Source organism: Eptesicus fuscus, chromosome 12 (assembly GCF_027574615.1).
Source record: "Eptesicus fuscus isolate TK198812 chromosome 12, DD_ASM_mEF_20220401, whole genome shotgun sequence".
Classification (NCBI taxonomy): Eukaryota; Metazoa; Chordata; class Mammalia; order Chiroptera; family Vespertilionidae; genus Eptesicus; species Eptesicus fuscus.
The window spans coordinates 32,846,404-32,860,595 of NC_072484.1; the positions used below are offsets into that span (position 1 = coordinate 32,846,404).

The 14,192-nt window shown below is 40.4% G+C and overlaps 1 protein-coding gene across 2 annotated transcripts in view; it reads left to right on the plus strand.

Annotated features, from left to right (window-relative positions):
* ASXL1 (ASXL transcriptional regulator 1) overlaps positions 1–14,192 on the plus strand; it is a 66,786-nt gene that overhangs the window by 11,761 nt on the left and 40,833 nt on the right. Inside the window, exon 4 of one of the 2 annotated variants that reach the window (XM_054724446.1) lies at positions 9,594–9,804. The exons of the other annotated variant lie outside the window; for it this stretch is intronic. Within the exon in view, the coding sequence (XP_054580421.1) occupies positions 9,594–9,728 (135 nt within the window). The 3' untranslated portion in view covers positions 9,729–9,804. Of the gene's footprint in view, positions 1–9,593; positions 9,805–14,192 lie in introns of those variants that run through there. 2 annotated transcript variants of the gene reach the window in all.

Sequence of the window (14,192 nt, forward strand, 5' to 3'; positions counted from 1 at the left end):
TAACTGGGAATCAGTCCACCTCATGGTTCATAGGTTGACACTCAACCACTGAGCCACACCAGCTGGGCAGAAACTTGAGTTTTATTTATCTTTGTAATTTAGCTTTGGGCAGAATTCTTGGCATGGTCCATGCTTTAGAAATATTTGAACTGAATTAAATTTTTCATTTTCATTTCAATATATCTGAATAAACGTAATTCTATGAATCTGCTGTAAACTTGGGGCATTCTGTTATTCTGCAGTGTCCTGTCTGACATGAGTTGATTAGAGATGTGCTCAGCATGTCCTCTCATCTGCCTTTGGCTTTGTTGGTTAATCTTCATAGTGTCTTGCTTGTTGGAGTTGTACGTTACCACTCTGATGTTCTTTATGCTCTTTTGGGAGTAATGGTTTGCTTGTCTGGTTTCCCCAGTGAGACTGTAAACTCCTTGAGGGCAGAGACTAGTTCTTACTCATTTCAATATCCACTAGGATACCATGCAAAGTAGCTATCAAATACATATATAATGAATGAATTAGTACATAATGGCTATATTCTGATACTTTATTATCCTTTTTTTTTGATATTTGATGATAAATACTGCTCACAATTTTGATGAAACTATCCCTACATCTGCCTTTGGCATCTAGCTCCTGTCTCAGCTAAAATGAAAGGTATTTGCTGCTATGGCTTCGGTAAAATTTTTGTTTGATTATCTGTTTGTGTCTATTAATTTTGACCTGTTATAAAAGCAATGTATGCAAATGTAACAGAAAGTGAAAGTAACCCATAAATTCTGCTGCCTGGAACCTAAATAATAATTTATAATAATGGTATTTGAAAAAAATTGGATCATACTTTTCTTATGATGTTTTGATGTTTGCTTTATTCTATTAATATATTTGCATGATGGTACATATAGACATACCTTATTCTTATTAAAAACTGTTGTAGGATTCTAGGTTATGAATGTGTGTTAAAAATTAGTCTCTTGTTAAATGCCTCATTGTCGCTATGCTCTCTTCCAGAAGCTGTGTAGGCATTTACTTTGTTATTCAGGAATGAATAAGAAAGGGTACCAAAAATCTGAACCAGCTGATTACCATCCTAGTCATTGACAACCCAGGTCTGCCCAATAAACACTCAAGTTCAAGTTTGTGTTTACTTTAAACAAAATTTTAAAATCCCCCATTTAAAAAATATTTCTTTATTGATTTCAGAGAGGAAGGGAGAGGGAAAGAGTGATAGAAACATAAATTGTGTGAGAGAACCATTGTTTGGCTACCTCCTGTACACCCTCCCAACTGGGGATTGAGCCCGCAACCCAGGCATGTACCCTTGACCAGGATTGAACCGGGACCCTTCAGTCTGCAGGCCAATGTTCTAGCCACTGAGCCAAACTGGCTAGGGCCCCCATTTATTTTTCTTTTTCTTTAAAAAGAATATCAAACAAAAATTGAAGGAGTACTCACTACAGTGAACACCCCCACTCATCCAGCTTTCTTTCTTTTTTTTTTTCCAGCTGTCTTACTAATTGTTACAAATTTGCCACATTTGCTTTATCTCTCTCTACATTTTTTTTTTTTTTTAAATCAGAACCATCTGGAAGTGTTATCTAGTACTGGTATTTCACCTCTAAATATTTTAGAATGTATGTTGTAAGAACAAAGACATTATTCTACATAACCACAACATCACATTCAGGAAACTTATATATAATCCTCCTATATAATAAAGAGCTAATATGCAAATGGTTGTCACACGTTCACACCATTATGCCATCACGCTCACTCAACACTGGGGAGAGAGGAATGGGGACCAGCTAGGCACAAATGAGCTCGCTAGAGAGGAATGGGGACCATTTGGCCTAAGTTTTCTCATGTGTTAAGGAAAAGAGCATATTCAGAATGGCTTGGTAGTCCTGTCCCCCCCGCCTTTGTAAATCTCTTCTAGTGGGTCATCAAGGTCAGAATTATATTTATCTGTGTGGTTTTGCTACTTAGTTGAAAATAGAAGTTTTTTCAGTTCTAGGTACATTTGTGTAGCCTTGTCCATGATTACCAAAGGTTTTCTGATAAGCTGGAGTCTTTTTGGGTATGCCAGGGTTCTTTCTCTGATAAAGTTGTTCTGGGTAATGTGACACAGTACATTTGTCACTTAATTAAAAAAAATTTTTTTTTAAATTTTTTATTGAGTTTGTTAGGGCAACATTGGTTAATAAAATTATATAGGTTTCAAGTATACAATTCTATAATCCACCATCGGTATATTGTATTGTCTTCACTCTAAGTAAGTCTCCTATTACTATTTATCCCCTCTTTGCCCTCTTCTACCTCCCCCTACCCCCCTTTCCCTCTGGTAATCACCATACTGTTGTCTGTCTACGAGTTTTTGTTTTGTTTTTTAAATCCTCACCCGAGTATATGTTTTTCATTGCTTAGGGAGAGAGGGAGGGAGGAACATCGATCTGTTGCTCACACATGCACTCAAGCTGGGGATTGAACCTGCAACCTAGGTATTTGCTCTGACTAGGAATTGAACCCGAGACCCTTCCATGCATTAATGATGCTCTAACCACCATGCAACACGGGACAGGGCATTTCCACCACCCCCCCTTCCTATTCCTTTCACTTTTTTCACCCAGTCCCTCAACCTCCCTCTCTTCTGATAGCTGTCAGTCTGTTCTCTATCTATGAGTCTGTTAATAGATGGCTTGCATCAGTCTAGAGAGTTAGTCCTCAGGGATGTATGGGATAGATGAAATCAGTCCATGCTTTGATTTGAGTTGCTTTCCTTAAGCTGTTCCTGAAGTCAGCTGTCATTGTCCATCATTGCTTGGTTAGAGGCAGGATTTATATAATTTTTTTACAGTTTAGATTTCCTGTCCTATAAAACCTCTGTGAGTTCCTTTGTAGTATTCTGCATTTTTAGGACTTTCATGTAGGACTACTATGTTTTTGTGACTTGGTGGTTTGTTGTTGGTGAGTAGTCATTCTAGCACTCACTGTCAGGCATAATTGCAGTCATCTGAATATGGTTTTATCGTGGGATAATGCTTAAATCAAAATGTCACTTAGGCCCTAGCCAGTTTTGCTCAGTGGATAGAGCGTCGGCATGTGGACTGAAGGGTCCCGGGTTCGATTCCGGTCAAGGGCACATGCTGGGGTTGCGAGCTCAATCCCCAATGTGGGGTGTGCAGGAAGCAGCTAATCAGTGATTCTCTCTCATTGGTGTTTCTATCTCTCTTTCTCCCTCTCCCTTCCTCTCTCTCAAATAAATAAAAATATTTTTTAAAAAAATGTCACTTAGGTCACTTATGGCTATTTGCACTTTATTAATCTCTCATGTGGCAATGTAGGCTCAGCCTTCAGGGTCTTTTAATTAAACTCATTATAATCTTTTAAATATATATGTAGGCTATTTAAAAAACATATAACGATCTTCTTTGTAAAAGAAATAGGTGACTATACTTACTTGAAGTATTCATCCATTAAAATCCACAGTTTACAAATAAAGGGGAAAGCAATTAGAGGAACAGAGGGAAATAATTACTGTAGTCTCACAATGTTATTTGTAGAACTACAAGTAAAATAATTCATATACAACTTCACATTTTCAGCAATTTCAGAACTATATTATTATATACTGAGAATAAATGGAGTAATCCTAGATATAGATAAAATTAAATCATTGAGTCTGTCATTTGAGAGGCAGTAGCAGAATCCATTTTGATTTTTTAAAATATATTTTTATTGATTTCAGAGAGGAAGAGAGAGGGAGAGACAGAAACATCAATGATGAGAGAGCATCATTGATCAGCTGCCTCCTGCATGCCCCCTACTAGGGGTCGAGCCCACAACCCTGGCATGTGCCCTTGACTGGAATTGAACCTGGAACCTCTTGGTCTGCAGGCCAACACTCTATCCACTAAACCAAACCAGTTAGGGCCATTTTGATTTTTTAAAATACATATTTTTATTGATTTCAGAGAAGAAGGGGGAGCGAGAGAGAGATAGAAACATCAATGATGAGAGAGCATCATTGATCGGCTGCCTCCTGCATGCCCCCGATTGGGGATTGAGCCCATAACCCAGGCATGTGCCCCCTGACCTCAGGAATTGAACCGTGAACTCCTGGTTCATAGGTTGACACTCAACCACTGAGCTATATCAGCCAGGCCCATTTTGATTTTTGATAGGTACATAGCAAGCAGAGTGAGTGGTCTTTTTAAGAATGCAAATCACATCATGTCAGTATCCTTACTGACCCTTGCCTGTCTCTCTGATCTGTTCTCCTAGCACTTTGGTCATTATACTTCAGCCACCCTAGCCTTCACTCTGTTTCTCAAACATCCTAAACTTGTGTCCCCATCAAAGCCATTGCACTTGCTGCCTAGAAAGCTCTGTGGTACCTTCTTATCATTTGGTTCTTTGTCCAAAAATATCTTATCAGATACTTCCAGTCTAATTCTAATTACCAATCTAATTCCACAACATTATGAGTTGTTGTTTTTTTAATACTAGAGGCCTGATGCAGCCCTGGCTTAGTCTGGAAGGTCATCTGGCTGTTCGGTCTAATTAGCATATTACGATTTTATTATTATAGATTATTATAGAAGATGTTTCATAGCACTATCAGTATCAGAAATTACCTTGTTTGTTTGGTTACTTGGTTATTTTTAGCCTCCTCCATTAGAATATAAGTGCAAGGGCTTTATTTTCACTGTATCTCCTATCTGGCACATAATACATATTGGCTGAATGAAAAGTAGAAGATGGTATCATCAAAATCTTAACCTTTTGCACTCGGATGTCGAGTGTGACTAGACACGGTTAGCATCAGTAGCAGGAATCGAGAAAAAAGCAAGCGAGTGCAAAGGGTTAAGCCAGCTAGTTCTTGTAATTCACCTTTTATATCAGTTTTATTATAGAACTAGAGGCCCGGAGCATGAAAATTCATGTACTTGGGGGGGGGAGGGTGTACCTCAGCCTGGCCTGCTTCCTCTCACAGTATGAGACCCCTTGGGGGATGTCCACCTGCCAGCTTAGGCCCGCTCCCCGGGGGATCGGGCTTAACCTGACAGTCAGTCTTCCCTCTGGGAGCCCTTGGGGGATGTCTGACTGACAGCTTAGGCCCACTTTCTGCGGGGAGCGGGCCTAAGCCATCAGTCGGGCATCCTTAGCGCTGCCGAAGAGGCAGGAGAGGCTCCTGCCACCATTACTGCACTCGTAGGCGTCAGCCTGGCTTGTGGCTGAGCAGAGCTCCCCTGGTGAGAGTGCACTGACCACCAGGGGGCAGCTCCTGCGTTGAGCGTCTGCCCCATGGTGGTCAGTGCACATCATAGCGACCAGTTGTTCTGTCGTTCTGCTGTTAGGGTCAATTTGCAAATACCCTTTTATTATATAGGATATGCATATTTGGGGTTATTATTTCTTATGCTCCGCAAGTTGACTTTGAAGAACCTTTTTTTCTTGCCTTCTTTGAGCAGTTACAGATAAGTCTGTGAAAAAAATCTGACACTAGAAATAAATCTTTTTTCAGGTTGTAGCCATAATCTGGTTCCTCTTAACTGCTGAAGGCAGAAACTGAGCCATTAGAAACTATTTAAACAACTTAAATATGTTTTACATATCATGTTGTTACTCCTTTTTCTTGCTTGTTAGAAAAAAAATTTTCTAGTTTTACTTAAAATGATAGTGACATTTTTAAACAGTGTATTTTATAGTCTGTGTTAGCCTTATCAAATTTGTGATCTTATAAATACTTATAATGGTAGAGTTTTGGTGTGGCAGGGACTCTCAAATCATCTTTATTTTGCAGATCGAAAACTGAGCTGTAACAGATCTAATAATTTATGACCATACATTTGTGTGACAAATGCATGTGGTTGAATTGGGATTAAAACCCAGGACCCCACTTTTTGAGTTTGATTTCTTTTCATTATGCCAGTTTAGAATATAGAGTTTTTCTTCAGGTTTTAAGATCTTTGGTTACTTCACATTTTTTGAAGCATCTTGTGAGTTGCTTGGTATTCCTCTCAAAATGTTGGTTTTATTCTTTTAATGCAGGGGTGGGGAACCTTTTTTCTGCCAAGGGCCATTTGGATATTTATAACATCATTTGAGGGCCATACAAAATTTTCAACTTAAAAATTAGCCTGTTATATTTGGTCAAACATTTAATTAACTCATTTCTAATGCTTTGGCAGGACCAGACCAAATGATTTCGTGGATCTTATACGGCTTGTGGGTCAGACATTTCCCACCCCTGCTTTAATGAAAATTTGTATTCAGCAGAACTAGTTTTTCATATCCTTAAATGTGAAATCTTTAGTTATTATGGCTGGTTGGTTTGAATTTCTACACTCTGCATTAATTATATTGGGGCATTTCTGATCATGGATGTTCTTTTCCATGTCAGAATGAGTAGTTTTTGGTGCTTGTAAGAGCACTGGATTCCAGAAGTCAAGGTTCTAGCATAGCACTTCATGTCTTACCGAATATAGTTTCTCCGCTTATACATCTTTTTTGCTAACATTAAGGAATTGGATTTGATTGTTTGTTTAAATGCATCAGATGTAAAACCTTTTCATCTCATGAAATGGAGCTGCAAAATATAGATGACTGTGAAACTACTATGTTTGAAACAAGCATGAGGGCCCAGCTTCTCCTTTTCTAGGTTCTACCATCCCCACCTCATGCCCCAAACACCCCAGACATCTTTCCCAGACCCTGAAGCTCTGTTGAAAACCTTCTGGAGTAAAAAGTCAGTAAAGATACTTCCTGAGTTCACATTCTAATATCTAGGCTATTTTGTGTGAACAGTAAGGCAGCCCTGAATATTTTCCTTTCCTGTTCTTTTGTAATGCATTTGGTATCTACTGGGGGCTGACTGTTTCATTGCAAACCCTGTTCTACTTTGTACTGTAGGAGGGAGTTCGGCACAGAAGGCCTGGTTAGTAGAGCAGTGCCATGTAGTCTGGATAATGGTAGCAGCAGTTTAGTTTTTTATTTATTTGTTGTTGTTACTCCTCACCTGAGGATATTTTCCCCCATTGATTTTTAGAGAGAGTGGAAAGGGTGCGGGGAGGGGAGAGAAACATCCATGTGAAGACCTGCAACCCAGGTACATGCCTTTGACTAGGAAGGAATTGAACCTGAGACCCTTCGGTGTACGGGCAGATGCTCTAATCACTGAGAAACATCGGCCAAGGCAGCAGCAGTTTAGTTTTGATGAAGGCTTTGACTCACCAGTTGCTAAAAGGTTCCTTATTTGAGTGATTCTCAGGGCATGTCTAGAACTGCCTCTTAAAATAGGGGTATTCCATTATCTGACAGTATTCCTAACCAGCTCAGGGAAAAGAGAGAACTTGATTGTTCTTGGAGCCCTGGTCAGACTCTGGTTTTATGCCTTTTGTTCTGAAGTTCAAAGGCCTGCAAGAATGAATTGATGGTCAGGTAACAGAGGCTTGGAAAGCACTACCACTGGAATGATTTTGTGGCTGCTGGAGGGAGGGTGTGTGTAGGCAGGCTGATAATTTCAGGATTACTTAAGTGACATATTTTTAAAGCAAATGTTATAACATTTAAAAAATATGATTTTAAAGGATCAGGGTCTAGGGAAATGAGATTGTACATGTTGCAGGGCTTCCTTGGGACTGTGTTGGAAAAAATACTTTCATTTTGTTCAGCCAGTACGAAAACTGCATTTGATCTCTTCTCAGTCCTTCAGATCAGACTTTTTGGGAGAGTTATTTGAGGAACTTGTTTAGTCTAAGAAAGTTGCTTTTTAATCTAGCATAGCTGAATCTGGAAGAAAAGATGGAAACTGATGTTTAATTGAGTGCTAACTATATTCCAGCCAGGCATCATGCTCCTCATATTGGTCTTTTTTGAAACATAAATTTTTCTCCTCTGTCTGTACTAATGGGGAAAAAGCCTGAGAGAGTTAAATAGATGGTATGAAGTTACATTTTTTGTTATTTACGAGATTTGAATTTTAACACATGGGGGACAGGTTAGAGCTTTTAAGTTTTGACTAAATGAATTGGTTTTCAAACATTTGAGAAACATACTGAAAGTTCTAAAAAAATAATTTCAAGTTCTTTGTTCATCATGGGACGGGAGAGGAATATGGAGCGAAAAGATGTCTATTTTGTTCTGTTCTGGAAGATGCTGTCTTTTTTTTTTTATTAAGTTTGACACTTCATGTCAGGTTTTGTGTGTGTGTGTGTGTGTGTGTGTGTGTGTGTGTGAAAGAACTCGTGACAAGTACTCCTTTTAAAACTTCTTTTTTAGCGGGGAGGTCCTCCATTTCCATTGCCACCACCTTATTGTGGTATGCTGGATATGAAATAGCTCCAGCTTGGTCTACTTACTTTTCCTTTTGCCCCTTTGGAATTCATGTTGCTCCTTCGGAATACACACAGTAGCCAGAGGGTTTTTTTTTAAAGAACATAATTTGATCATGACACATTTCTGTTTGATGCCTGTCAGTGGTTTCCTATCCTATCTAATAAAGAGGGAATATGCTAATTGACCATCACACCCTCAAAGATGGCGATGCCCACAGCCACAAGATGGCGGTGCCCAGTCCCCTCAGCCCCGCTGGGGTAGCAGGCGCGCAGCATGGCCAGGCCTGCCCTCAGGTGGATCCAGCCGCTCCACATGCTGCCTGCCTCCAGAGTCCCTCAGCCCCCCAGCTGCCCAGGGCCACCTGAGGCTCAGGTAACCAGGGCCGGCCGAGGCTTGCGCTGCCGGCAGTGGCAGCAGCAGAGGTGTGATGGGGACATCGCCTTCCCCTGATCGCTGGGTCGCCTCCCGCCCCTGAGGGCTCCTGGGCTGTGAGGGGGGACAGGCCGGGCTGAGGGACCCCACCTCCAGTGCATGAATTTTCATGCACTGGGCCTCTAGTAGCATATACCCCAAAATCCAAACCTTGCTCAACCATACTCCCCTTTCAATTCTTAGAATTCCTAAAACTCCAGTTTTAGGGTCTCTGTTTGAAACTCTCTTCACTTTTGCCAGGTCTCAAATGTCAGTTCTTCAGAGGAGCCTTATCTCTAAACTAAAGGCCTGATGCACAAAGATTCATGCAAGAATAGGCCTTCCTTCCCCTGGCTGCCGGCACCGCCTTTGCTCCGGCCCAGAGCCACCTTCCGCCTGTTGCCTTGTCATGTCAATTTGCATATTCCATCTTTTTTAGATAGGATAGGGTTTTCTTGTTGTGCCCTGGACTTTACTTATCACTTATAAGTCTATAATTATATAATTATTTGCATGATCGTTTGATGTGTCTCTCTGAACTAGGCCTTAGGGGCAGAGAATCTGTATTATTTTATTCTTGGCTATATCCTCAGCATTTATCATAGTAGATGCTCAGTGAATGTTTGCTGGATAAATGCAGTGGAAAGACACATACTAGTAGAAAGAGATGGTTTTAACTTGACTGGTAGCAGTTCTCTATGATATTTTTAGTATTAAAATTTAAATACGTTGTATAGTGTTTACTAAGATTTCTTTTCCATGGAATGGAGTATTTGAAAACCTCCAAAGTGCAAGCTTTATTTTCTCAAAAGAAAAAAGTAATGTCCAATCTATCTTTTGAAATCTAGTGTCGCCCTCGCTGGTTTGGCTCAGTGGATAGAGTGTCGGCCTGCAGACTGAAGGGTCCCAGGTTTGATTCCAGTCAAGGGCACATGCCTGGGTTGCAGGCTTGGTCCAACGTGCAGAAGGCAGCCAATCAATGATTCCCTCTCATCATTGATATTTCTATCTCTCTCTTTCTCTGAAATCAATAAAAATATATTAAAAAAAAAAAGAAATCTAGTGTCATATTGATTCTTGATCTTCTTTATGCGCCCCCCTCTTTTTTCCTACTGCCTCTCCCTGAAGGCTTTTAGGCTCTTTTCTATGATTATATACTGTAGTGTGGGTATTTTTACACCCCATGTGCCTTCTACTCAAATGTTGAATGATCCTTGGTTGAGGGCTGTTTGTGAGATTCAGGCTCTTAAATTTAAACTAGTGGAAGATTCAGTGTGTCATCGTTTTATGGCTTCATTTGTCTCCTGCAGCAGTGGATAGTAGTTGTTTGTCAGTTAGATGTGTGGTGCTGGAGTGAGGGTGTCTGTCTCCTAATAGACTTGTAACAGTCTCCATGTTCACAACTGCGTAACTCATCCTGCCTCATCCTTGTCTGCCATGGCACCCGGTTTAAGTTTGAGCCCATCTGGAATTTAGGGGATGAATACCTTTAATTCTTTTCATTATCTCCCTCTGCAACACTTAAAGATTTCATCTTCCTTTGTTTTGCTAACTTGTCTCCTTTGTTTCTTTATTTCTCTGTCACTGATAACTTCCAAATTATATTCCCACCCTGGATAGTCCTCCCTGAACATCAGACTTGTTATATATTCAGTTGCCTATTCAGTGTCTTTATTTGGATACTAATGGCTTCTCAAAATTTACCTGTACAAAACCCTTCTCATGGTTTTCTCAACTCAAACCTGTTTTAACATTCTCTTCCCTATGTTAATTAGTGGGAATTCCACTTTTTATGTTGCTTAGGTTAGAAATCTGGGTATTATCTTTGATTCCTTTCTTTTGCTCTCATCAGTAAATCCTGTTGGCTTAACTTTCAGAATATATCCCATTACCACTCCCCCGCCACCATTATTCTGGTTTAAGCCACCATTATTTTTCTCCCTAGTGTAACTTCCTAACCTGTTCCCTTGCTTCCACTCTTCCATGCTTCTCAGCACTGGAGCCAGAAAGGTTTTTTTTGAAAAATGTCAATCAGATCAAGTTATTTCTATGCTCAAAACCCTTCTATCCCTCCACCCCCTTCATTCAGGGTAAAGGCCAAAATCCTGAGTCGCTTATATGCCCTTATGGGATCTGTTTCCCACCCTCACTCCCATGCCTTTTCTTTTTACTCTCTCCGCCTGGTTCACTTTGCTCAGTAAACACAGTGGCCTCGTTGGTGATCCTTAAACATGTCTCCATTATTCATTCCTTTCGGATTTTACCCTTTCTGTGTCAGCTGTTTGATATGATTTTCTCCCAAATAATATCTGCATGCTTTGCTCCAAGTCTTTGCTCAAATTGCACCCTTACTCCACCATGCCCTATAGCATTCCCAATCCTGGTTTCCTGCCTTATGTTTTTCTTCTTAGTATTTATCACTGTTTGATATACTGTATATGTGGTATATAGTTTGTTTATTGTTGTTATTTCTCTACTTTGACTACAACATAAGCTCCACTAGCGGAGGGGTTTTTAATTTTAGTTACTGTTGCTCTTCAGCTCCTAGGGAAAACGTAGGCACTTATATATTAGTGAATAAATGAATCATAGTTTATTTCTTTTCATTTGGTAATGTAAGTGAATTACATTAATAGATTTTTCCCCAGTGTGCAAGTGTCCTTGTATTCCTAGGATAAATGTTACTTTGATATGATTTTTTTAATCCTCATCTGAGGATATTTTTCCATTGATTTTTAGAGAGAATGGAAGAGAGAGGGAAAGACAGAGAAATATCGATGTGAGAGAAACACGTTGATTTGATTGCCTCCTGCACACGCCCTGACCAGGGCCATGGCTGGGGAGGAGCCTGCAACCGAGGTACATGCCTTGACCGGAATTAAACCTGGGATCCTTCGGTCCGCAGGCCGAGGCTCTATCCACTGAGCCAAACTGGCTAGAGCTGTTTTTCTTTTCAAATACACATTGCTGGATTTAGATTATGAATATTTTATTTAGGACTTTTACATCTGTATTCAGGAAGTGACTTATCTGATATTTCGATTTTAAACCTTTGTTCTGTTTTGGTGTGTTGTTTTCACTATCTTGATTGTACAGTAGTCTCTTTAAGACAGAGATTATTTGTTTTCTTTAGTAGAACATGCCTATAACCCTACTGGGCATGGTGTGTTTTATTTTGAGGATATATTGTTTTCACTTTTTTTGTTTTGTTAATCCTCTCCTGAGGATATTTTTTTCCATTGCATTTCAGAAAGAGAGGAAGGCGGGGGGGGGGGGGGGGGGGGGAGGGAGGAGAGAGAGAGTAAGAGAAAGAAACATTGATGTGTACCTGCAGCCTGGGTATGTGTCCTTGACTGGGAATTGAACCAGAGATCTTTTGGTCCCAGGGCCAACTCTCTAAACACTTAGTCATACTGGCCAGGATTTGTTTTTACTTTTCAAAATGTTGAAGTACATAATTTATACAAAAGAGAGTGTATACCAAGCTTGTGTTATTTTAAAGAATAATAGCTTAAAAATGAACTGCACACTCAGTATCCGCCAGCTAGCTCAAGAGCACAACATCCTTTACACTCTTTGAAGCATCTAAGCATAACCCTTTCTCTTCCTGCTGAAGGTAACTATGATTCTGATTTTCATATTCATCATTCCCTTGCTTTTTCTGATAGGTTTACCTGCATGTATGTATTGCTGAACATGCCTTATAAAACTACCTTTATGTAAAGGAATCATACAGTGTGTATTTTCTCTGACTTGCTTTTGCTTATTGTTTCTGAGCTTGGTCTGTGTTGGTGCATTTAATTGAAATACATCATACTTTCTGCTATATGTTCTCTTATGATATGGATATACCTTGATTTATTTGTCTATTCTGAACTTGGTGTGCATTTGGGTTGTTTCTAGTTCTCTCTGTAACAAGGTTGCATTGAGTACTCTTGTACATGTCTCCTGGTGCTTGTGTACAGTAGCTTCTTTAGGGAATATTGCTGGGAATGGGACTGAATAGTAGCTTTTGCACCTGGTGATCATTATTAGGTTGTACAGCTGTTTATCAACATGAGTGTATGAATTTACACTCCTTCTATAGTATGAGAATTCCTGTCGCTCCACAGCCTAAGTGACTATCTTCTATATATATAAAAGGCTAATATGCTAAGTGTCCGACCATCTGACCTGTCGTTATGACACACACTGACCACCAGGGGCAGATGCTTGACACAGGAGCTGCTGAGCTGCCGTGACATGGCAGCGGTGGCTCTGGGGTGACGTACCCCGAAACCAGAGAGGAGGCAGCCCGATTCTTCACGGGGCTCTGCAATTCCACCTTGGGTCGAGGGTTATGTTGTTGCTGGGGCATTGTCGCCCCGAATCTGATTTACTGCACACTTGTGTTTGTGTTCCACACCCTGTACGATAGCAACTTTGCAGAGTGCCCTCTTGCACTCCGGGACCCCTCGGGGATGTCAGAGAGCCGGTTTTGACCTGATCCCCTCAGGCCAGGCCGAGGGACCCCACCTGCTGGACCCCACCCACTCACTCCACAGATGCTGGGGAGGGATTGCAGGAGGTTGGCTCCAGGGTGTGTCTGGCCCATCTTGCCCAGTCCTGTCCTGCTGGCCACCTTCTAATTAATTTCCTTTCAATGTGCACAAATCTGTGCACCAGGTCACTAGTTGTGGGTATAAAATAGTTATTTGGGGTTTTTTCCCCCTTGTATTTAAATTATGGCATTATTTACAGGCAGTACCCATTTTGATGTGCTAGTGGATAGTTCTGTGAGTTTTTAAAATAATTCATTAGATTGTTTTTTTGTTTGTTTTGTGTTTTTAGTTCACATCTGCTTTGACATTTTACTTGGCGTTTTAACAGTGCTGTTTAAAGGTATGCCAGCCATGGCTGGGTAGCTCATTTGTTTGGAGTGTGGTCTGTACAACCAAAAAAAAAGGTTTCGGATTTAATTTCTGGTCAGGGCACATACCTATATTGTGGGTTTAATCCCTGATTGGGGTGTGTCCGGGAGGCAACCAATTGATGTTTCTCTCCCTTCTAAAACCAATTAAAAAAAAATTCCTTGGGTGACAGTTAAAAAAAAAAAAAGGTATGCCATACGTGGTTTTAGTTACTCCAGTAAATGTTGGTGCTAACATGGTTCTCTAAAAAGTCAATTCCACATTTACATATAGTAAAATTCAACCTTTTAATTTATTTTTTAAAATACTTTTATTGATTTCAGAGAGGATGGGAGAGGGAGAGAGAGGTAGAAACATCAACGATCAGAGAGAATCATTGATTGGCTGCCTCCTGCATGCCACCCCAATGGGGATCAAGCCCTCAACCCAGACATATGCCCTGACTGGAATTGAACCTGGTTTGATTGACTTCCTGGTTCATAGGATGCTCAACCTCTAAGCCACATCAGCTGGGCTATTATTTTTTTAAAATAGATT